Here is a 26,272-nt window from a genome sequence, read left to right as displayed (position 1 = left end):
AGCTGGATGCGAGCAGCCGAAAATCGATCTCAGTGGCGTGCACTTGGAGAGGCCTATGTCCAGCAGTGGACTGCTATAGGCTGATGATGATGATGAACGTTTAAATTGAATTGTATCTTCTACCGAATTTTAAGTCATCTTCATTACCTTCGAGGAGTGCTGATTTTAAAGGCTACTTTAAATAATTGAGTTTTTATCGTTTATCAATTATTTCAACCATTTTCCCAACATGTATATTTTTCAATATATTCTCCAACTGAAAAAAGACTTCTTACCTACCGAAGACACGAAAAAATGAGCACATTTTTATCAAATTCTGCAGTGATCAGAAGGCCCCCCTAAAACACATGAAGTTCTAAGTGACTCTTAGACAGATCATTGATAGAGTAGGTATGTGTCATTTTTAACCTCCTTGCAACCTGTAAATGAGTCCTTTGCCCATACTGTAGTTAATAAAAAAAAGGCTGGTTAAATAACAATTAGTTATGTTGACTGATGGCTTAGGTTACCTATTCTATTCATGTAGTTATTGTGCTAATATCCTATCATTTGTTAGGTACCTACCAAAGTCACAACGGACACTAGTAAAGGCGCGGCTCCACCGCGGTGCACGGAGAGGCTACGCACGTGTATTAAGCTTCGCTTTGTAAGAAAATGTATGTGGTTGTGTCCACTGCAACCCACGGAGAGGCTACGCATGAATTGACGTCATTGATACACGCGTGGCTTGCTCGAATAGGCGGTTACATAGCTCAACGCTGTCAACGTGGGTCTACGTTTCCACTGGAGTACTCGAATAAGACCCACGACTATGTACAGCTCGGTTATCGCAGAGCAGTTGTTGTAAGCGGTTACGTATATAGTCGTGGGTCATGGGGTTCGTGTACTTCAGTGGAAACGTAGACCCACGTTGTCAAACAAATGAATACACGCAGCTAAAATGCGCCGCGTGTCCGTGCACAGCGTGCACTGCGGTGGAGCCGCGCCTTAAGGTTAGTTTTATGAATTACGGATGAAAAATCATATTGTATTCTTCTAAAATAATAAATCAGTGTTGCTCAACTTAGATAGATAGGTATAGGTACCTGCTATATTTAGTTTGCTGGTCTATTTTTAATTAAATGCGTTTATTTTTCTTCCGGTTGACTATACCTAGTCTTGCCATAAATATTGTAATAAAGAAAAAAGAAAATTGTTAACTGCAAATAACATTTATTACTTTTACAGTGTGTCAGTTTAATACATAAATATAAAACAATTAAAAATATAAAAAGCTTATTCGAAGTGGTCTCCATTGGCTGCAATACAGTCCTTTAAACGATGAGGCCAGTTATCAATAGAAGCACGCACTCTTTCCATGGGAAAATTCTTCACTGCCAATCGTATAGATTGTTTTAGGGACTCCAAATTATCATGGCGTTTAGAGCAAGCTGTACTCTCTAAAACTGACCACAAATCATAATCCAGCGGATTAAGATCGGGACTAGACGACGGCCAGTCTTCAGCTCTGATGAAGTCCGAAACGTTCGATTCCAACCAAGACTGCGTGGACCGAGCTTTATGACCCGGCGCCGAGTCTTGCTGGAAGGACCATACTTGGTTATTGAACATGGTGATGTTAAGGGGCTTAACTACCTTCTCAAGAATGGTATCTTGATACACTTGTGCCGATGTTTTGATACCTTTTTCACAAAAATATGGCTCAGTCACTCCTTCATAGCTAACACCCCACCAAACCATCACTGAAGTCGGATAATGTCCACGTTGCACTCTGTCGACTAATTGGGAAGCTTCCTTAGAGCTTTGAGCATAAATACGGTCATTTTGTTTGTTAAAATGTTGCTCAATTGTAAAAATTTTCTCATCCGTAAACAAAATTTTTCTGTGACCTCCCTTTGCGTACCGCTTCAGTAGTTGTTTCGATTTTACCACCCTATTCTTCTTTAAATTATCAGTTAAGAAATGGCCAGTGCGTCTCTTATAGGCTGCAAGTCCTAAGTCATCTTTTAAAATACGCGACATGGTTCTAGGTGCTATCTTCATTTCCCGAGATAAAATCTTTTGCTTTCGGACAGGATTTCTTCGAATTCTTTCCCTTACTGCTTTGACCACCTTTTTCGTACGAACACTACGTGGACGGCCAGATCTTTTTCTGTCACAAACAGAGGAGGTCTCATTGTACCTATTAATAGCCCGGTACACAAACATTTTACTAATACCAAGTGTATGGAGAGTTTTAAAAATTGCATTTGGCTCCATACCTACTTTGTGTAATGCTATCACAGCGATTCGGTTCTCTTTATCACCCCACACCATTTTAATATCGCAAAATATTTTACAATGTATTGGCGCCAAAATGAGAAAACACAATGAACAATCATATAAAAATGACAGATTCGAAATTCAAATGTAATATTTTTTTATAATTAAGTGTAACAGTATTTATGGCCAGACTAAGTATTTATATCCACCCTAGAGACACATATTCGAGTAGTGATTAGGTCTATTTCTTAACAATTTTCACTTACTAACAGTTGTATTTTCTTCACCGCTTTTCATCCTTCCAATTTGCAAAACGACTAATTTCGTGTGAATGTCTTATCCTCAAAATATTACTTACCTATCAGAAGGAAACGTATTGCTGCATCCAGTATAAAAACTGCATGCTAAAACACATCATTAGAAATTCATAACCAAGATTTCATTACTCTAAGATTTATGAGATTTGATTGATTTTGATTCCTTGTCAAAACACTAGTAGAAACAGAACAATGATCAAATCAAACGAGTACAAAACGTGCGCTCACGTTATGTGAATCAAGCATAAAGATATACTTTCAAATACAATATCCATTAGCTATCTATGAATCTAGATTCAGTATAGGCTGTCTAGATTATGTGATTGATTTGATAGGTTTTTAAAGTTCATTGTGATAGGAGGATATTATCACGGATGGGTGAATATCAAGCATCATGCGATCTAAGACTAATATTTTTTTCTTTTTTTGAAAATATTTGATGACTTACCATTTTCTAAAATCCGTCTGTTGTTGAGCCTATACTGTTCTCGATAAAGGGACAGTCCCTTTATCGAGGACAGTATATTTTAAGTAAGACTGAAATATTTTTTCAAACGGTTTTTTTATCCCTAGATTAGAGCATCCAAACAAACTATGAAACTCGGCTTTATTACGCTTGTAATTTTTTTGTATGTGATCGTTTTCTCAATAAGGTCGAATCCAGGACATTATGCTTAGATGCAGTGCCTTCAACCACTCAGCAAACTAGGTAATCATTTATAAGCATAAATGTGGAAAAATAATTGTGTAAAATAAAAGATCCTGGTCGAAAGTTGCCCTCAATATTGTTCTGTTAACCTTTTCAAGTTAATCTTTATTAAGGGTTTTACCAGCTAACTTGAAAGGATACCGTTTCACAAAATCGCCGTCTCTTTTAGTATATTCAAACATAATTATTTTAATTGCTGCCTACTATGTACATTTTTTTTACTAGCTTCCGCCTGTGGTTTTACCCGCGTCCCATGGGGATTACTATCCGCAACTTGATATAAAGTAGCTTATATCCTTTCTAAGGATATTTATATACTATCTGGTAGGATATAAACTTAAGAAAATAAAATCTATAAGTAGGTAGGTAAGTATATTGTTGATGTTTAGGTAATATCTAATATCCCATTTTTCGTACAGAGAGTGAGTGGGAACTATTAAAGCTAGTCCCAAACCGTAATAAGGACTTTATGACAACGTGGGGATATAGCTCAGTGGTAGAGCATTCGACTGCAGATCGAGAGGTCCCCGGTTCGAACCCGGGTGTCCCCTGACTATCTTTTATGATCTACGAAACTGTTCCTAGCAGCAGCTTTTCAACGTATTATAGGACAGATTCAGAACTTTTGTGCGTCGCTAATCTGAACAGACTTTAAGAGAAATAAAGTCTTTTGAGGGTACATAAAACTTTATGCTTAAATGTTATGCTTTAAAAAAATATGCGATATTTTGTTTAAACAAACACAACAGTAGTGCATTTTTTGCAGCGTATTTAACCATTCTTCCCCTGCTCAATTCTTTTACCTGTAAAGTATACAGTCCCAGAACATTTATTATTTTTCCCTCTAAAGAATTCGATAACCGCAGATATTGGTTAAAGCCATATTAAAACGCACCCTTACATGACTCACCTTAATAAGGTGATTGCATAATCTCCAATCAATAATAACGCATTAAAATATTTATAATACTCTGAAGAAGATCATATTAATTTTAAACCGAATTACTTTTCGTGACTAACATAATATTAGACCGTTTAAGTAGAAGGCACCTTGGTAAAAAATCATTAGTAGATAATAGTGTTTATAAACATAAAAAGAAGACATTAATTAACTAGACACGACTTTAACTCTAGTATTTGAAATATTTAGGTACGTTTAAATACCTAACTTTTAATCTGTCGGTAGCTATAAAGTCTTGAAAGGCTAATTTATTTTATAATTATTAACTTTTAATGAACAGATTTTTCAATGTAAAGTTGATATTGCATTTGAATTTGGGATTCTGAAATCTTGTATTTGAGTTATTTGAACCTATTGTGTTTTAAATGACGATATATTAGAAGACAATCAAGTCAAAGAAAAGAGAGTTTATGAGTGTGATTAAAATAGAACATTGTTTTATTGCCTTCATCATCATCATCATCATCATCATCAGCCTATCGCAGTCCACTGCTGGACATAGGCCTCTCCAAGTGCACGCCACTGAGATCGATTGCCTTGAAACGACCGAATCATACATTTTTTAATTTGGGAAAGTATACCGTTCTTTATTAATGTTTTCCAGCACAGATTTTGAATTTCACACTACTGCGCTAAGTCGCACAAAGACAATGTGCAATGTGCATGTATGTACATTTACGCACAGAGCTTTGGCTTACCCACCTTCAGGAAATAAAACATCTATAACTATATTGAAGGGAGCACTTTTTGCTTAAATAACTTAACACATAAATAGAGATGTCTCATCAATCAAAGGTTAATGAATATGTTTTCGTAATTGCTCTCTATGACGTTAATGCGTGAAATACATTCCGTAGTACATTTGTACTTGGTATCGTAGGCAGTTTGTATCCGGTCACGAATAGGTTAGCAAATTGATGATATTAGCTTCCTGTATTAAAATAATACTATAGGAAACCGAAGATATTTACTCGTATTTGTACTATACGTAAGCACCTAGGAATGTATTGTTGAGGTAATTTGCGTTTTTCAGTCCTTTTCTTTGGCTATATGCAATTTTTCTATAGGTATGTTTCTTCTCTCTGATTTTTTTTGCACAGACCGTATCTATTATAATTCGATTTTTAGGCATGGTTAGAGAAACGTGCAGTTTGAATTCAGTTACTATACACCTGCCTAGTATACTTAGGATCGGAGATTTATCTAAATTCTGTTTTATGAAAAGAGTCAATAATGGAAAAATAAACAGATTTTGTGATGATTATGGAGTTTAGTTTATATTATTTAACATCTTGAGTGCCGTTAATAAGAGAACAATAGAAAATCCATTGTAATCGAAAGTACGAAATAATTGCCTTCAGTTTTATTCAGAGACTTGCATAATTTAATTTAAACTCTAACCGAACCATTTTCAGTTGTAAAATCACCGATTGATGGGCGGCAAGTACACCGATGGGTATGATTTGGCTATGATATAGTTAAAAAGTGCAACTTACAACAGGCTATTTTAACAACACTAAAAATAAATATCGCGATAAACATAATTATTTTAATTGGTCTATTTATAAATATTACGGTCATTGATGATCTATAATGGCCATAATAATTTGATACTTAACAAAAAGTTTATTGAGAAAAATTACATAATAACTACTTAATAGAAACATTAAATACATGATGCAGAATAATATCGATTCTTTTTAAATCGCTTAACTCATCTTCGATTTTACAACTCTTCTGTCAACATTATCGATTTTTTATTCGATTCTACATCAAATATCGTAATTCGATTTCCGTGTACGTAATGATCCCACGGTTTAATTAACAGCTCTCGATGGGATCAATTAATGATTTTTTATCGATCATTCGGTTCATGATCGGTTGTTTATGATGATGTCGTGAACTTCTGAAGGCTTTGAGTCTAAACGGAACTGGGTGGTATATAAATGATGGGTGTTTCGATTTTGGAATCACTTTGATTGATATTGGTCTCTCGAAGTTGAACAGAGTCAGCGTAACTCTGTTGATAGATTTAATTCACTATCATTTATAGACGGCTGCTGCAGATTCTGTGGTCAATTTGCAAAAGATGTTTAGTGGAAGTTGTCCTAGAGACAGTAAAAAAAATATTCGGCTGCTTTTAAAACAAACTGACTGTCATGCATATCACGCATAACGTATCCGTAAATTAACTGCATAACGTTCGCTCACATTCGGTGGCTGACAGTCAATTTGGTTTAAACACAGCCTTATAATATCTAGCCGTAACACGTATTCTAATAAACTGCGTTCTTATAAAAGCTTGAGGAACAAATCGGCAACGCGGCGCGTTTCATCCAAACATGATGATTAACTTAGAGGCCTAAAAATTGCTAAATGGGTTACTCATAAAACTATATCTTTTCTTGATCAAAGTTTTATTCCACTGTAAGTAATTTAATCCTAGATGCAATCCATATAACTGTAGAAAAAAATAACTGTTAAGGTCACTCACTGAAAAAACTTACCTAAAATGGCTCATTACTCGAGAAGATCGAAGAATTAAATTGGAAGAAGATTATTCAGATCGTAAAATAGGGTCATTGTTTTAGTGTGAAAGACGCAAAGTGACGGAAAACATGCAAAGCTTTTTGTCCTGCACATGACATCTCCTCAATTGTCGGATTGCGGTGCTATGGGACTAAAAATGAAGACATAGAGAATATTCATACACGCTCCTACGGCTAATATAAAATGTTGATGTAGAGGACAATATAATACGAAATGATCGATGTGAATGAGATAAGCTAAAAGATATACATATATTTACGCTGGAACATTGCAAAAACCAATGTGGACTGTTCGCGCACACAAGTTTACAAGGCTCTTGGGTATCATTTCAAAATCCTGACAAAGATGCCGTAAGCCCTTATAAGCCCAGTTTCTAAGTCATTCTAAAAGATAAATCTGCTCAAATCTGCTGTATCATAAAGTACTTAATCTTAAAACCTTGACAGTAAACGTGCTGGTCCATAGACATTTATTTAATAAGCAATAAAAGTAGAACGATGAGCACTAACCCTTATCTGATGCAGATTACAACTGTGATATTTATTCGCGAAATGGGGTCGCAATAGAACCTGGCCTGGTTTTGTTTTTAATGTGAATTCCCATCATTATGGCAAGAAAGACCGCTTTTGGTCTTCTAGTCAAAATATTTGAGAGATCTCTCTTGGTTGCAATAATCCTATCAGTTCAATCAAACAGTGATTGATATTTGGCTTGGATGTGGATCTGACATGATGTGCTTGGCCCATCTAGTAATTTTTTCAGGGTCCCGAATCGTCTGCATTGTTGAAAAAACAATAAAAAGTGCTGATAGGTGGGCGTGTTCAGAGCTGTTTCATGTAATATTAGATCTTCTATAATTGTCATTTTTTAACCTCGTTTTACCAAACCAAAATACATTTATTTATTTTGTTGTCTTAATATTAATCGTAATCTTAAGTTAAGTTTTTTATTACAAGAATAGATATTAATTAAAATGGAAATAATACGATCTATTATGATGTAAAATTAAATTAAATACCTACTTGGTTTGAATAAGATATTAAAACTAATGAAATATTTTCCAAAACCTTCGGCCTTTATCCATCTGCAAACAGCATAAACCAAGCGTGATTGATCCAAACATCAATATGTTTAAATTATGTGATTACCATGACACTCCCAAATTAATTGACCTACAGAGTAACGGAATAAAATGTTAATTTGAATAATCCTCCATGATTATAAACGACGTTAGCTATAAATAATCTAATTGGCTCTCTCAATGAGATCAGCTCATAGACAGATTACAAAGTCGTGAACACACGGTGTATCTGATAAAAACTAATGAAGTCTATATGATATTGTTCATTTGCCAAATTGATATGGTTCAGACCTTCGGAATGGCCTACTTTTAAATGGAGATGCAGACCAATTTGCTTGTGATCACGATAATTATGTGATTGCAAAATTATGCGTCTATAGTTACTGTAACTAGATTTAGATCAAACTTTAGGGCTTGATAATGGCTGAATGGATTCAAGCAGTGTTTCTACCGATAGGTTATCATAATTATATCATCATACTCCTGCCCTTATCCCAATTTTATTTGAGGTCGATGCAGCATATTTTCTCCTTCCATACTCTCTACTACTCTAATACTCCAATCTGCCGTCACGTCACCATATCGACTTTTCCACCAATAGATTCCAATATGTATATCTAATCTACCTACTCCATTAGGTATAGCCTACGTATAACGAAAGGCCAGAATAAAATGAAAAGCTAGCTTGGAAACTATGTCCAGAATTTGGAAATAACACTAGAAATAGTACAGACTGAGAATACAGCAGTGCCGGATTAAGGAAGATTGGAACCCTTTGCTAGAATAGAGGTGCCCCGTAAGTCCTTAAAATAGGTAACCTTCTTACTCCTAGTTTTGTGCAGGAACTTTCAAGGACTGGGTGCGGGGCCCCAGCAGGCGCGTGATCTGTACTAATTCCTACTCTTTTTAAAACTGTATACCTACCTAAGGCACATGACTTGCAATGTTCATAAATTGAGGCAGCAACAATTATAAGAGTACCTATCTTAGCATACAGCGCTATTTATTTTAAAAACATTGTAACTAACAACTATCGAAGCAAAGCAAACATTTGAACAGCGCTTACGCAGAGTTCAGAGCTTACTAAGCTCGTTTACTTTATAGTTGAGACCACACGCAATAGATGGCGCTGTAACCAAGAATTAATAAATTATCAGGTTAAGCCTCTTCATTGTTTTTTATTGATGGTCCACACCTGGGATAAGGGGTTCGAAAGCTATTTGGATAGAGCAATCATTATCTACCTATCCTTTTCCCACGATGTTCAAGTCGGCTTCCCGACTGATTTCCGTTTTAATTTAATTTAATTAAAAATGTTAATGTAAATTGCTTTCGTCTAATTCAATAGATTCAATATTATTAGTAATAAGTATATGTATGTATATTTAGTACCAAAAGCGTTACAAACGCTTTGGTGTATACTGTAAGGTTATATTGTTTTTAAATAAATGAGTAAAATGAAATAAAGCTAACTGGATGTAATCTGAGCGTCAGTTTTTTAAAAGGAGTAACTGCCTATTTGACTTCCTCAACCCAGTTACCCGTTTACCCAATACCCCTTGGTAAGGCAGGTTGTCAGACTTTCTGCCTGTACCCGTTATGACTTTAAAAGTGGTCTAATGACAGCCGGGACCACACGGTATAGTTTATCGTGCTTTCCGAAACACGGAAAAACTCGTTATGGCGAGATGGTCATCCATCCATAGACGAGTTTGGGGACAGTAATATTTTAGATTTTTATATCAGTTCTCGCAAGCGCAATGTTTGAGATTGCAAAATATACATGCTTCCAAAAAATGTGACTGAAACATAATTTGATGTCCTATCGATTATAAGTTTACTGTTAACGACACTATGTAAGTATGTATCGCTTTGTATGTATAATAGTACTTTTTGAATTTATGAAAATATAGTTAAGTTTTTTTAACAATGGCACAGGCATATTATTATAAAGTATAGGTTTATAATTCTTATCTTGCTTAACAGTGTTACCTATTTACCCCTAAAAAAGCTTTTTATATCCATCTAACTATCTAACATCGAAAGTATGCTTCATGTCGGTTCAGTGCATTCAAATAAACAATCAGCTTATCAAAATATCGATGTCAGATATCTGACAGCGATTGAACATGCTGCTGCCACTCCGATCCAAAACGTTTTCATGTAAATACTTATACCTATACAAACCAGTAGTGCAGCTGCGGCCGACTTCTAGCAGTCGCGGCACGTGCGGTCGGCAGTTGCAGTCGGCAACTAGCATTCAAAGATTACCTTTACTTCTCTAGAACGGAAAAGGAGTGCACCCAAACATAGGCATGATGATTCGTCGCCTAGACTAGGACTAGTTTTTTAACCAGATGTTACAAACAGATTGCGACTTGTAAGGCTAGGATGATGCCTAATTTGTACCTTTTTTATTCAATTGATTTATTATTACAAGGTTCTTGGTAATTTAGATATTCGTGGAACGTTTTAGCATCCAGTTTTTATAGGATCTTAGGTCTTACAAGATTTTGAATGAAGAATGATTTCAGTATCTACCTATCAATTTAATTTGTAAGAATCTTTAAGCCTCATATATACCTGAAGACTTCTAGAGTGCCTCCATTAAGGTTATTTGTTTTTTTTTTCCTAATATTGTTAACCTAATATTGAACTTACCGAGTAAAAAACATAGGTATGTTAATTTAAAGAACAAGGTGCTTGTTAATAAAAACTTTTGACGCTTTTACAAAACTTATGTGTCATTTTTTTTTCATTATTCTATTTTCTTATTAAAATTAAGCGATTTCATTTGATTTATAGAATAAGGTATGTAGTGATTTACACTTTATAGTGGGAAAATAAAAGTAAATATTTTTTTTGCATTAAGTCGTATATTCGTTGCTTCATTTCATATTTACAATTCTTAAATACTAAATGTAACTTTTTTTTGTACATTTTCCATCTTACACTATACTGTCCTTGCTTTGCTGATAAAAACTTACTTAACTAACATTTTTAACAGGAAGAAATTTAATTTCACAGAAATAAAGAGTTTTATACAAAGGTTTGAGATCACAATTAAGAGAAAAAGAGACAGTATTTACTCTATATGAACAAAAATAATAACAATATTATTAATAATTATCATCACAAGTATCGGTTCACAGCAAAATAATCGTTATTTATACATCACATACCAGTGAATGATGGCGGAGGGTAGTTCGATAATAATAATAATAAAAAAGAGAGCGAAAATGAATAATAATAAATACGATGTTCAATAAAAAAGGTAACGAAAATTGTTTCAACGACTGTGCAAATCAAAACATATTTTTTAAGATTTTCACATAATTTCACAAATAATAAAAATCACATTAATTTTTATAAAAAATCAACGTAATTCCATTCCTATCTGATGATCACACTTCATTACTCAGACAATTTTTTAAAATTCCTGTTCTACATTTGCACAGCCATGACCTCCATACATCACCACGAGCTTATCCATCTTAGTACTGGTAACCAGTCTGGGAGTTGAAGTTTCCTGACCCAGATCCTCTGCCTCCAGCGTTGGGAGCGAGGTACTGACGAGAAGCAGCACCTCCGAAGCCAGCGCCGGCTCCACCACGACCAGCACCTCCAAATCCGGATCCGGCGCCACCAAAACCGGATCCGGCGCCACCACGGCCGGCTCCAGCACCTCCGAAGCCGGATCCGGCGCCACCAGCACCAGCGCCGCCGAAGCCGCCGGCTCCAGCACCAGAGTATCCACCAGCAGGTCCAGATCCGTAGCCGTTGCCAGCGCCCGCACCAGCGCCTTCACCGCGGTAGGTACCTGGAATGAGGAGCAGATTTGGATCAAGTCAAACTCATTTGGAGCAATTTTTTAATAATCGTAAAAGAGGGTTACTTTGGGGACATTGTTGGTTTTCTTTCAAGGAGAGAGACTCTTATTGGCAAAAAATGTATTGATATGACATTTGGAACACAGCAGGAATTCACTTTGACATTTATATTAACAGAATTCACTCTCCTTCTCAAAATACTACGACAGTTCGTCTCAAACCACCTTTTAAGTAAGCCTCGGGATGAACTTAGATGATATCCTTTACAACATTATCAAACTAACTAATTCCAATGAATGCTCTCGATATATCAGCATCAGCATCTAGACGAAGTAATTTATGTGCAATCTGTCGTTCTCAGGGCATTTCACGCATCGGGTCACTAGTCTAATGACTAACAGATTGGCTGCCAACATTGACCAACATCCCAACGTTGCCGCCAAAGAGGATTAATGACCTACAATGTTGGACAGCAATTTTGGTAACATGTTGGTGCAAATGTTGGTGATTTGTAAAGGGCAAGACAGGTTAATGGTATATTAACCTGCTTGCTACATATTGATAAAATATTATGATCTACTGTGTGAATAGAGTAAGTGCAATATTGTTTTAGGACTGTTAATTTAAAAATGGAAGAAAAAAAATTAAAAAGCTACAGGAGAGTTACTAAAATTCTGTCATGCAATAAAGAACTTTGACGCCGTGGTTTTCATGTGGTATGAGGATTTATTTAACGAAGCGATAACATGATGTAGAAGTCTTCCTTCGCTTGAGTTTTCATACAGGTGGTTCAAACAACAATTCAGTACCAATTTCAAACAACTAAGTGGCATATTACAATAATTTCATCTCAGAGCAAACAAAAGATGATTAAAACGTTGTATTTAAAATGGCGTTTCGTAATTTTGTAACAAGTGGGCCATATAATTTGTGTTCATTTTCAATTACGAAATAATTTTGTAATTTCGATCACGCACGTTATATTTCTGTATTGTTTATTCTGGAGGCCATAAAGTGAGCGTCGCGTGTTATCATAATAGGCATGATGACAGTAATCAAAAATCATTAAAATAATATATTTATTAAATTAAACTTGAAGCTTGGAATATAAAACGCGCATTGTTTTCTTTATTAATAATGTGATTAATATGTATTTTTATAAAATAAAATTACGAAATAAGGCAATCCGCCATGATATCTTGAACACCAATCAGAGCTCGTGACGTCATCTCTGAAAACAACTCGCGCGAAAGCGCGAGAAAGTCACATTTCGTTATTGTGAACTTCCACTGCGATCTTTGTTTTTAATTAATTAATTGTTTATAACACGAGTTATGGAGCCCGGATTTATCAAGGCAAACAGCGCTAATTTGCCTAGAATTGATATCATAATGCTGGGAAAGTTTTTGGCATCAAATAAAGATTTTTGTTCAGCTGAATTTAGAAATGTTAAAACTTCCATGTAAGTATACTAGTTTAATTAAAAAACAATGAGAGATGAAACCTAACCTCGAAATAGTTATTTACATTATAAACTATGCTAGAATCTAGAGAACTATGTAATAACTTACATCAAAGTGATCTTCACAAAAATAAAGTGGTACCCTGGGCAATATTGCTTTTGAATCTCGCTTTGCAAGTTTAAGCCACTTGTTTCGTATTTTTTTATTGTGAGGAACGTACACAAATAACTTAACAGGAGTTGTTTTAGATGTGTTCTTACACTGGGGGACCCCACAACACCTATGCCCTTTCGAATTCATATTTAATAACACAAAAAACTTAATTATTGCACGAGCGTTGTTTACTTGCGTCTTGTAATTTCAGTCGTGACGTCACAAGTGACGACATGACACTGACAAGCGTTTTCGCGCCGGATTCAAAGTGGACAGAGAAAAATGCAATTATTTGATAAAAAAACTTCGCATTTTCTTAAAATTAATAATTTTTCATATAAAGTAGACGTATACCTACATCATACAAAGGAATTTAAAAATTTGTCATCATGCCTATTATTGTTGAAGCGTTTATTTAAATTGTTACCGTCTTACCACAAAAACTTTTAAACGCCAGTTTAAGCCTTGTCTAAAAAAATGTCAAATTATGACGTTGACATATGGTTCATTTTGGAGCCACAATTTTAACAAACAGGCAAACAGGCGTTAAAGTTTTTGTAGTAAGGCCATTGATGTTTTCCATTGTCATTGTAAATTATAGTAGCCTAGAGAGGTTAAGGCATTTGTCGTTATTATTGAAATGTGTGCCGTTAGTCAGATGTTTATGAGATGTGTTGTATTTACATTTATCTACACTGTTCTGCTATATGATTATTTAAATGTTGTTTGTAAGCTATCTGTTAAAGTGATAATTTTCATTATCATCTGCAAAAATATTTTACTTATATGTAAATCTTGATACTTTACTTTCACTGAAATATTTAAGTCTTGAAGTCAAAAGGAAACAAGATGAAATCGATGTCGAATCCTAACAACACCTAGGTACTTTATAAAGCTAGCCTACTCACCCGCTTTTTTCATGGCCACACTCGACTCACTCGACTCATCGAAAGCTCCAAGGCTAGCTAAGAGTACTGTCGTTAACGTTCCCTCGATTATTTAAATTGTATCGAGTTATTTAGAATGCGAGGATGACCGCACTACATGCCATGCTCGTTCTAGGTTAAATGGAACTTTGCTTAATGATGGAAACACCTGAGACTTTTAATATGAGTAGCTTTGATCGATCTGGAATGTGCTTTAGGTTTGTTAATGCAAAGGATTTTTTTAGTGCAGGATTTATAGAAAAAATATAAATTGTTAGTTTCCATGTGTTTTTTAGTATATGTTGGTCAAGATGGCTGTCCCAAGTAAAACAAAGATAGGTCAGTATATCAGAGGGTATCTCTTAGAGGTATCTCTTCTAAATGATATGTTCCTAGTATTACCAGTGTATCGCAGTGTAGTACTAGACACACAAAACCAGTGAATTCAAAATCCCCAATTAAAATTACATTACCATGATGTAATTATCGGGCCATCTCAGAAATCGCATTAACTTTATAATCAGTACCCATCTCTCTTGTAACAAGCTCATCATTGACCCCTTACGTAACTATCTTAGTAACTAGACTACTAATCTGTCTATCTGTTTGACAAGTTGCGAAAATGTAGTCACCACCTTTTTATACGCATTCTCTTTGCGTAAATGTAATGTCAAAACTAAGATTAGAAAAGCATTAGAGAGGTCAAAGGTAATAGCGATTATGGTCACATTCGATGGGAGGAATGTCTATGAGTTCGGTTTGTGTGGTAAATCTGGATTCGTCTTGCTTTTTAGAAAGGAATGTGCTTTTAGGTAGATGGAAATGGAGTGATTTAGTGCAGCTAAATGATTGCAATAATGTTAATGATTAAGATGAAAAACTATACAAAACAAAATACTAAATCTGATAATTAACTTATAGAAAATGATAAAAGTGTAATGAAAATCATAGGCAAGATGATTCATAAAAATAAATGGCCAGTAAACACTGTTTCTAATCTAGTAGATAAAGCTTTTAAATTAAATCATTACAAAGCCCCTGATAACAATCTAACACTTTAACAAAATCTTCACGCTTTAAACGATGTTAGATCTCAAATCCAGTTTTCCAACACGTAGTAAATTTTAAGGCAATTAATATAGCGCGAAATATCTTAACATCTCATGTTCCCACATTTTGTAACTATGAGAATGTTGAACAAAGCACCATAAATGCTACATACATGTAAAGTTCTAAGAAAATTCTTTATACGTTTTGATATGATGATAATATTAATATTTGTGACTTTAGACCCCTTTGTTGGTAGTGGGAGAAAAAGTGCTACAAATGTGTGTTATTTCTCACTACAGCATGGATTGAATTTTTGATCTATTGTTGTAGGTAGAACATTATTAAAACACAGGTCACTACAATCGATAGATATCTAAGACAAGACTGAGGACAGCGAGTTTTGGTGATCTCACATTTAAAGGATCCATTCAACATCATGCTCAGAATAAACCAAACCCTTTTGTAGAAGGAAGGAGGAAGCTCCCAGCAATGCTAATATTCTAAACTGTACTTTCATTTCAAGCAATCTAACTTAAAGATCCCACAACACTTTCGCTAAACTAAGCAAAAGTTACAAAATGTAAAGCTCGGTGCACATCGGTGGTGCAACGCGTCATTATCTAGATAAAGCCTTTATTACTGTAGCAGGAGTCATTAATATTCGCGATTACCACCCATCTAGTAAATGCACTCATTATAATGCGTTTGCTTAGTAATTTTGGTAATGCAACCGCTTTGACATGGATTTTTGTTTGATGTTTGTTATAGTTCGGCCATTCAGAGAATGCGTTCCTGACACGTCGCGATTGAACTGACGACGTAACTTTGCAATGGCGTTGCAGTTACGATAAAAATATTTTTGCTGGTTGTTTACCGTTTTAACAATTGAGGAGCATTAAAACAACATTATTATATCAATAATCAATGAATGTTATAATTTTGTGCCAAACTGAGTGTCAAATAACTTGGTAAACAATATTTTTCTAAATCTATACTGCGCTATTACAAGGTTATGTCAGCGGTTTATATTTTGTAGTGCTGTGCTAAAAATAACAGGCAAGTATCGTAATCTGTTCTTATACAGTTATAATATAAAATAATACGTTTTGATTTTCTTTTTAAGAATTGGAAAATAATGGACTATAAGACTTAATTATAACGTTTATGAAATATAAAAATAAAACTATGACCAAACCGCATTTTTATACTTAGATTAAAAATGGTAACCCCAAATGGCGTTATGGGCCGCCATTTTGTGACGCTAAAACAGTCGTCCGTTGTCGTTTCGTGCGCATAGACCACGTTTTTCAAGTGTTTTCGATCTGTTTTTATTTGATTACCCGGCTTTTGTTAGACCGAGATATCAGGATTGATTCTGTTATTGATAATAATATAATTATACATGTAGGCGAAGATGATGATGAAGACACCACCTCCTCAAGCAAATCGGAGTCTGATTAATATTCTGTTCGCACATTCAATTCAATGTACTTGTAACAAAGAATAAATAAAACAATTTTATTATATGAATATTACCTTTTTTTGGTTTCCACTTAAATAACTAAAATATAAAACAAATGATTCCGCCAATTTAAAACGAAAATAATCTTAAAATAATGCGGCGGTTCATTTTGAAGGAACGGTAACGAACTCAGTGTTATGTTGTGCCCATCACTAGTCGTGACTAACTGATAGGTGTCAGGAACGCATTCTCTGAACGGCCGAAGTATAATCATGCTAATCATCATCATGCTAATCACCTATAATTATTAAGATTTCTGTGGTGCCAACTTTTTCCCGCAGTTAAACTTTTGTCGCCAAGGAGCCATTCTCCTCATTATTTCACATATCTCCAAACCTTTCATCCGTTTACCCGCGAAAGCATATCAAAGTCATTTTCAGTATTATAGTTTTAAGTGAAGATTGATGACTTTACTTATTTATTTTATTACTATTATTTATTACCTGAACAACCACAGAATACTATCCTTCTAAACCAGACAATACAAAACAATAAATTCTATCAACAGTTCACGGCTTCTGAGTGTCATTCTCAGCATTGAATAGACAGAGTGCACATGACTGACCTTTTCGTTTATCTATAGTCTGGATCATGTGCACCACGCCTAACAGTGAGTGGTGCGGTCACGGCGTGACCCAGTGTAAGAGTAGCTTTAGTATCGTCCTATATTGTTGGGAAATTGGTCATTCTGGGATTGTCGTGTGCTTTACGGCTTTGAGTTTGTTTTAAATGATTTGGTTGTTTGTTACCCATTATTAGTTTTCCATTTGGAATTTTAACATTAACTTTAATTTCATATTTTTTATTTTTATCTTGAATAATAGTATCAAAATCAAAATATGGATCCTTTCTATCAGGATCATGCTTATTGCTGTTTCCATATCGATAAAAAAATTCAGTCTTAATATCGATGTTCTAAATATTGCCATCGAAAAAACTTAAGAGCACAGGACGACGCTAATGGCTTTTGACATTGTTGAGAAATCGGTTATTCTACGTAGAAACCTAGTGTGAATCAGGTTAATTGAAGCAAGATTGTAGCCTAACCTTTGAGTACAACATTATGTAGGGTGAGACATTAATATAGTCCTGCAGTGTTGAGAAATTGGTCATTTTGCGAAGCCAGGTGTGAATTACAATGATTTGATGGTAATGCGTTGAGTGACACGATTTATGGATTATTTGTATTGGGTTGGGCAATTTTCTAAGTATAATGATCTCGGAAATAATAGTTAAACTTATGAACACTGTACTTTTTGAACATTTTGCTTGGTACACACATAAGAAAGTTGACATAACTGAAGCATTTTTTTGAACAACAAAGAGAAAGAAAGATGAAGTTACTGACAATGAATATAAATACATGCCTATAAACAATACCAAAACAATGACGTAAGCTAATCTAAAATGCTAAAACAGAATCAAATACCGGCAAAGCGTCGAAGCATTCACAAACACATTAATCTAGACAGGCCCAATCATCGCATCTAGATAAAACGGCTAATGATATTGTAGGCGCTATCAGATTTATCTCTGCGTTTAGTTGTCAATAACCGGTCATATAAGGTAAGCTTGCCAGTTATGTTGACTTTTGGCTTTGAGTTAGGAATTTGTAGTTAGAATGTTGTTTTTCAAAAAAATATTTCAGACGTGAATCAAAAATTGTTTTACTCATCCAAAATAGAAGTAAATAATCAAGTTAGAAGAACACAGCTTGAGAGAAAATGTGAATACAATTACAAGTTTAGGAAGACAAATTAAGAAAACTAAACATGAGATTAAAATAAAAGCATAACTAGTTGTAGCATATTTTGTATAAATAGAAAAACAATGGAGGCAATCAATAACATTTGGCATTTTACCCGTGTAATTAAAATTTATCAAGACTCGATGTGTGGTATACTAACAAAATCTGTCATTAATCTTAAAGCCCTCAATTACGATCGACCAATTTCCGTCTTAAAATATTACACACTGTAAATTTATTAATGCTTACACAAGATCGATGATGATGCTTCGGTGACCAGATTAAGTATCAATGCTAGTGCATGATCGATTTGCTTTCAAACGACTGCTCGATCGCTCGTTAAACATCGATAAAGGATGACAAGAGATGACGACAATACTGAACAAATGAAGTTATGTACTGATGCAATGAATCAGACTACTTCTGTAGATGCCCTCACTATCACTTGAAGACTAGAAATAATAGAATGTTTCGTTATAAGATCGAGTTTATCTCTAATAGGTAAAACACGCCTAAGACCAATTACGGCCACATTCACACGCTGTGGTAATACATGTGAATCGTAATTCCATATTTCTCTCAAATTCGTAATAACCAAAGATTTACAAGCGAATAAATGAAAACTCCCATTAATATTTATTGAACTGACCATTTCAATAAAGTATGCAATGTGGGATAGCCAAGAATCTTCATTTCGCAAGGCAATGAAGATCTGACTTCAAATAAGGATTTACACTTTGTGACTGCGTTTCAACCTAATAATTTACATTTTAAATACTATTTATGGGCAATCAAAGGCAAATAGTTTGTTTTAAATAGTGAATCTGCCTTTAATTTGTAGGATCTTGACTCCGCAGGACCGACAAGGTTGCTACTTTATGTAATGGTAATGTAGATTGTTTTAAAAAACTAATGAGGAGCATTTTTGTTCACCAATTTGGCCATGAAAATCGTCCTTTACAAAGAATTTTTGATATTTCTAGAAAATTTCAAATACTAGATACGATTAATCTAAGTTAGCTTTGGCAGTATTCTCACTGGCAATTGAACAAAACATTCTCAGAATTAATTCTCACCCAGACCCCTAATCTCTTACAAACTCGCCCATTTATTACAACCGTAATCCGTTCATCTGCAATGTTCACCCAGAATAGCTGTGAAATCAATTAAAATCCGACCTATGCAGTGCCTTACTTTGCTTCACTAGATCACGATGCATGATGCAACGATCCCACGTCATTTTGTAACTCATCAGTACCAACTCCGGGAACAGATTATAGAGTAACTAAAACTTCACTCCCTACAATTTATACTTCTCTCACGCACACATTTGTATCTATCTTCAACAAGCTTTCTTCAAGCGAATTAAGGGGACCGGTGCGTGATTTTGTTCGCGAATTCGTGACGTATGTGTGTGTGCAGAGCGTTCTATAAGGATACTGGGCTGCTTGAGTAATCTCCGATTCAAGTTACTGAGGTAATGTTAGGGCTTGACAAGATTAAGTGCATGTCTAGTGATTCTGTTTTGTTTGTAAATTGTAATGTATTTATAAATGGGAGGCTTTCTTATGTAAGGGCTTGGATTAGTGTAGTTTGTAACTTTAATAATCTTTAGAAAAATTCAATTAGGGAATCTTTGTGGGGAATTCGTTCGAAAGTTGGCAGTTTGCTTTAACAAATATTATGATTTAGAATTGTATTAAGCTTTTATTTTATTGGCAGCGATAATATTATAACTTTATTGTGTCGTTTTATTGCTCCTTAGAATTGAATATCTCACTAATATAAATGTCAAAACTTAATGATCAATAAACTACTGTTATAGATCACTTGCTACTTTAACTATTCTACGAGTATGTCACATTGCAACAGTTGTTTTAGTCTTAGAGCTTCTAAGTTATACAGATAATGATCAAAGTTTTTATCTAGAGCGATTTAATAATGTCAATTTAATGGCCATACTAGCAACAAGGTTAAACGAATATCCGCAGATTTAAGTTCCTCGATCACTTATGCGATTAGTGGTCACTTTTTTCTATAAGCCACAGACTCATTACATAATTAGATGTATAGTCATTATTTTTACTAATGATTATAATTCTGTTGAATCCTTTAACCGTTTTTTGACCAGTGTCCGAATGTTTTGTACCACTGGGGTTATTAAACGCTATTAGAATGACTTTGCGGTTACCGCATTTTTTTCTGGTTAGTTCAATAAAAATTAACACCGTTTTTACCGCGAATAGATTAGCGTAAAAAATAGTAACTCATTTTTAAATTAAATTATCTATTATTCTGTTATGTCAACAGTTTTTGTGGTCAAGCTGTAAATAATGAAGACGGTAAGAAGTCTATTATGCATTTGTGGATTAAGAGCTTGATTTTATGAATTGCGCGTTATGAGTAGATATTTCTTAGAATTTGAAGCTTTTAAACACGTAATATAGTTATTGATTTTCATCGACTTGAATAGTGTGGGTATTAAAATTGTATCACTTACCATCATCAACGATGCCAGCGGCCTCATCACGGGCGTTCTGCTCCAAAGACTTCAGGATCTCTTCGGGGATGGGGGGAGGAGTGGGGAGGTGGGCACCACGGGGCTGGAATCCGTTCTCGTCAGCGGTGTACTGGATGCTGTAGTCCTGGCCATCGTCTCCCTTGTAGGCGAAGCTTCCTTGAGACTGAACTCCGTTGGTGGCAACACCTTGAGCATCAGCGCGGATACCGTTTGAGGTCTCGAAGTCATAAGCGAATCCTTCGGCAGTAACTTCGTTGTTCAGCTTGAGGATCTGAGCGTTGGCGTCAGCGGAGTTTCCACCGCGGGCACCACCGTACGCTCCACCAGCTGGTGCGTTATACGCGTTGCCAGAGTACTGGGGACCGGCTCCGCCGCCGAAACCGGATCCGGCGCCACCGTAGCCTCCGGCACCGCCAGCGCCGCCAGCACCACCGCGTCCGGCACCACCAAAGCCGCCAGCTCCACCGGCACCAAAGCCACCCGCGCCTCCGGCTTTACCGAAGCCGGGAGCTCCGGCAGCGCCGAAGCCAGGGCCGAAGCCACCAGCGCCAGCGTTTCCTCTGGGAGGGAGGTATTTGTTGTCAAGGCGGTCTGCTAAGCAGACTCCGAGGACAGCGGCTACCACGAGCTGTAAAGAGAAAAACAATAAGTATTAATAAGATTTTTTTATCGCATAATGTGACTAGAGTACTAAAGGGTTGAAGTATGTCAAAATTCAGAGTGAGATGAAAAAAGTTCAACATTCAACCCTGCTCTAATTCAGCTTAACCCAGATTTCTTGACCACAAATGGCCATTCCTCATTGAAATTCAAATCAATGATGAGCATGTTTTAATTATAGACATTTTGTCTAATTGCACTGCTCAGTTTATGTGTATGTTCGTAATTATACTTCGAAATGTCGATTTGATGTTGCGAATGATAGACGAACTCGTAAACCGCGAATGAAGGGGATATCAAGTGCCTTTAATTTTTTTTCTACGTGATTTTATGTTAACAGCACTATGCAATTGGTACAAGGACTTTTTGAAACTGACTATAATTTTCAGTATTGTTTTTTTTTTGGAATTGGCGAATATTTAAAATGCTGATTGTGGATATTGACGATAAAAGCTATGAAGCTTTCAGTTATTAAAGGTTATGGAAGCTCATGAAGGAAATATAGTTAAAATAGAAAATATAATTTATATAGGGCTTTACAGGATTGTTAAAATAGACTGATTACATAAGTTAGAATTCCAGTCAGAAAAACAAAAGGACAATTATTTAATTTATGATTTCAATGTCAAAGTGAAAAGTTTCAGGAGGAAAACAAAAGGGCTAGACCTAAAGGGTCTGATCGACTAAACTGTAACACTATATTATAAGTCCCAGTAGATATATAAAAATTCTGACTGAAACGTCACCCGTGCGTCTAACCCTCAAACGCCCAACCCGTTGCACCAATCCCGATAAACAAAACCGACTTACCAATTTCATTATTATATATTTATATTATTATAAAATATCTAAGGAAGACGACTGGCTTGTTGAGCGATGGTTCTGTGACTGTGATGTGCACCAGCGCACGAACCAATATATACCTCTCTAGTACAGTGAGAATTTATTCTGAAAATTATATCAGGGCCGCTGTAGCTCGGAAAGAAGGTTGATCTTCCTTTACTGAGAGAATGTTATCGAGAGATATCGTTTTTTTTTGTTATTATTATTTTTGTTTGTTTGAACATCCGCGTTGTAAGTAAAGAATTGGATTTTTGTGGGATTTGTCGCTTGTTTGTTGTGGTAGGTCAGGTCAGAGAATGCGTTTGTTTATCGATAAGATAGTGCAACGGTTTGCCCAATAGGTTAAAGAATTTTAAGATGTTAATACAGTTTTAATGCATTCTATAAAGGTGTGACCTCGTGACCTACGAATGTAAGGTTCAAAATAAAGATACGATTTGAACTATATTTTAATTTAAAGGATAACTTTGTTACGACCATTTTTTAACTGTAGGTATATCCTTTGACTTATAGGGTGGTAGGTAGGTAAGTTTGATGATTTGAGCAATAAGCAAAACTTAAAGCTATTAGAACGAAATAAAGCGACAATTGCTTCTGTAATGATTGCTAAACGTTACTTTATTTTATGGAGGTTGACACTATTATACCTGGTAAACTATAGAAGCTACGGTTTCTATTGTTTTGTTTATTGAAAGATTAATTTTATTTTACAAAGCAATTTCACATTAAGGCAAAATTGTGGTAAAATCTAATGAAATAATTTTGTTATCTATCCGAGAGAGATATAATGATTGTCTGAAAGATGACGAAACTGGAATAATATTACTTGTATTATGATGTAGGATAGAGAAGTATATAAGATGATATGCTGCACCAATAGCAAAAAAAACACTGTGATAAGGGCATGATGATAATGATGATGATTCTAAGTATGTGTCAACGCATAGAGTAGCAAGTTTTTCATCTTTGTTAAAAAGTGTACCTAGGTCAAAGGAGTGTTTATTTCTTAGCTCAGAATACTATAATATGTAATGTAAGTAAACGAGTACAAACGAGATGTATCTAAGTAAGCCTACTCATCGCATTACGTCCTATCACCAAGGTTGTAGTTTTAAAAAATAATGTAACTTGCGTGTGTAACTTACGTGCTACTTACTTAATAGAATTAACTGTGGGAGTGTTAACTTCTCAATTCCCAGACTTTCCGTGCTCCGTACTCGTCCTAGGTTCGATTTTTAGGGCGAGCCAAAATAGATTTTAGAAAACTAGAAAACAGCCTTTTGGTGGTTACATCCCCGTGCCTAAAAGAGCACTCAGTATAAACTACATATATTTAAAATAATAATTAAAAATTACTATTAATATATATTATTAATAAATTACTGTTCTATTAACATAATATTGACTATGTACCCGCGTCTACATCTCTTCGATGTACTGTACACATAATATACTTGCAATCGAACCCAGAATTCCACGTTTGACATTAGCGCTTTTAAATACTCAACCAACGCAGCATTGCTTTTGACTATCTTTGTATACAGTTCAGACTAAGTTATAAGTTTGTCTAATTGCATTTACAAACATAACTTAGGCTCACTTAGTAAAATATGGCGACTATTAAGTTAAGCCTCTACCCCATCACGTTTTGTTTCAATCTTACTAAATATCGTGAAGTCGTGGTGGCTCAGTGGATCAAGCACCTGCCCAATGTAACTTTTCTACGTTCTTATGTTCTTTCAAAATGTGTCATGGACAGTGTCATTACCATGACTGAAGTCATTGAGCCAGCGTGTTAGGTACGAAATATTAATTTAAAAAATAAATTATTAATATTCCTTTTCGCTCATTATTTTTCTACATGAGAAAAGGGCAGTACCCTAAATTGGGACAAAAAAGCTGACGGTTATTACTAAATATAGTTATAAAGAGCACACTACAGACTTTTTAGTCGGCCGACAGTTTGATCGGCTCATAAATCTGTGTGTGGAAATGAATGACACACAACACACATAGCGACGATCACGTATTAAAGGGCTTATTACACTTGATTAAATTTAGTAGCTTAATGACATTGTAAAGTGGTATTTATTTATTTACAAATAACTTTTTACAATATCTTATCTTAAAAACAAATATATATACAACATAAAACTAACTTACATACACTAAAAACAATTATAAAATGGCATCAAAAAACTCCTCATCGCTGCCCACCGGGAGTGTACCCAAGAGGCTGGCAGCATTGCCACGTTGGATGGCAATGCTTAATTTTTGACCAAAATAAAAACCAGCCATTAAACTACTAAATTATTTAAGTGTTAAATAATTTACTAAATTATTTAAGTGTTAAATAATTTACTAAATTATTTAAGTGTTAAATAATTTAGTAGCTTAATTAGCTTTCTGAATAATTTAGTGAAACCTCCCTTCCTAAATGCGATTTCATTTCACTGAATTTAGTAACTGGTTAAACCGGCTTAAAGTTAAAAGTAAGTTAGGTTAGTTAGGTTAATCATAATTTCCTTAAAAAATATGTTTTAACCTTCGGATCAACTGTCGGTCGACTGTTTAGTTTGCAGTACCTATGCTTGCGTTTAGTACTTAGTACTATGTACTCGCAGATGTCGTAATTTTGCCTAAAGCTACCTTCGACAGTTAATAAGGTTAGGATTAAGTTTAAGTTACTTCTAACGCTAGTTACCGAAAAATTAATGTTCAATCTGCTGTCAAGTTAATTGATTGGTGCCTGCAGGTCTGGGTTGAACTTAAATCATCATGTTAAAGTAATTGATTCTTAATTGAAAATATTTATGTTCTTGTTTAGGACTCATTGAGGATTTAAATTGAAGGATAATTTGGCATAGTGTGATGCTTAGGTACTATCTTTTGACAGGACACAATTCCCAAGATATTTTGAGTATTTGAGATTCTCTTATATATTAAATTAGAAATTAGAAGACAGTTTTTCAAATGGTGATTAGTTCCGATTCTGCTAAGAGATTTCATATTTCTATTTTAATTATGTAAATGACAAATCTTGAATTTATCCTTGAAAATTGAACTCAAGACCGACAGACGACCCCAAAGACATCATTATTGAAGATGTTACCGTATTCACGTCATTTTGAGGTCTCAGACCACAGAGGTCGAGGAGAAGAGAGAAGAGGCCCTTCAAATTTAAATAACTAATTATTACAATAAACGCATGGACACAGGCTTAAACACAGAATAAAGTGAAATGTAAGCATTTTAGACACAATAAATATTATTTATAATGGTTTTTGTATCAAGTATTTCAATTTACTATTTAATGAAAAGGAAGCATCAGAGTTTATATCCATTATTTTTCCCATAAAAATTATAAGATTTTCAAAACAATTGTTGCCGAAGTTCATTCAATAAGTAATAACTATTTCCTGTTGACCCGAAACCTTAATATGCTAGAAGTAACTACAACTTCACAAATACAATGCAATGCATTTGACCTATCTGCTATACACACGTGAATCACCAAATTATGATTCATTGTAATTTAACTATGCGTCTAAAGATAGGTAAGTCATATTATTAAATTAGTTGTGCACTCCATGTTAAAAAAACATAACGGAAACGTGTCTATACATTCCTCTCTTCCTTTTGAAATAAGGGCATTATCACATACTAATGTATAAAAA

At 34.9% G+C, this 26,272-nt stretch overlaps 1 protein-coding gene and 1 non-coding gene across 2 annotated transcripts; one reads left to right on the top strand and one right to left on the bottom strand.

Moving 5' to 3' along the window:
- Nucleotides 1-3,767: 3,767 nt before the first annotated feature.
- Trnac-gca lies at nucleotides 3,768-3,839 on the top strand. Its single transcript has one exon. It is a non-coding gene; the product is annotated as a tRNA-Cys (tRNA).
- Nucleotides 3,840-10,721: 6,882 nt separating this feature from the next.
- LOC124638557 (pupal cuticle protein 36-like) lies at nucleotides 10,722-22,638 on the bottom strand. Its single transcript, XM_047175559.1, has 3 exons — nucleotides 22,563-22,638; nucleotides 21,072-21,720; nucleotides 10,722-11,700 (listed from the first exon to the last, which is right to left on the bottom strand). Exons 1-3 carry the CDS (start codon nucleotides 22,569-22,571, stop codon nucleotides 11,375-11,377), a joined length of 984 nt encoding a protein of 327 aa, XP_047031515.1. The 5' UTR covers nucleotides 22,572-22,638; the 3' UTR covers nucleotides 10,722-11,374.
- Nucleotides 22,639-26,272: the final 3,634 nt, after the last annotated feature.

Source organism: Helicoverpa zea, chromosome 17, assembly GCF_022581195.2.
Source record: "Helicoverpa zea isolate HzStark_Cry1AcR chromosome 17, ilHelZeax1.1, whole genome shotgun sequence".
NCBI lineage: Eukaryota > Metazoa > Arthropoda > Insecta > Lepidoptera > Noctuidae > Helicoverpa > Helicoverpa zea.
The sequence above is the reverse complement of the archived record's forward strand: the minus strand, read 5'-3'. Positions and strand labels throughout refer to the sequence as shown.

What these genes read in the sequence shown, in the direction of transcription:
- LOC124638557 (XM_047175559.1), bottom strand. An exon ending in CGCTGGCATCGTTGATGATG is followed by an intron (nt 11,701 to 21,071) that starts GTAAGTGATACA and finishes TCCTCATTCCAG; the next exon opens with GTACCTACCGCGGTGAAGGC.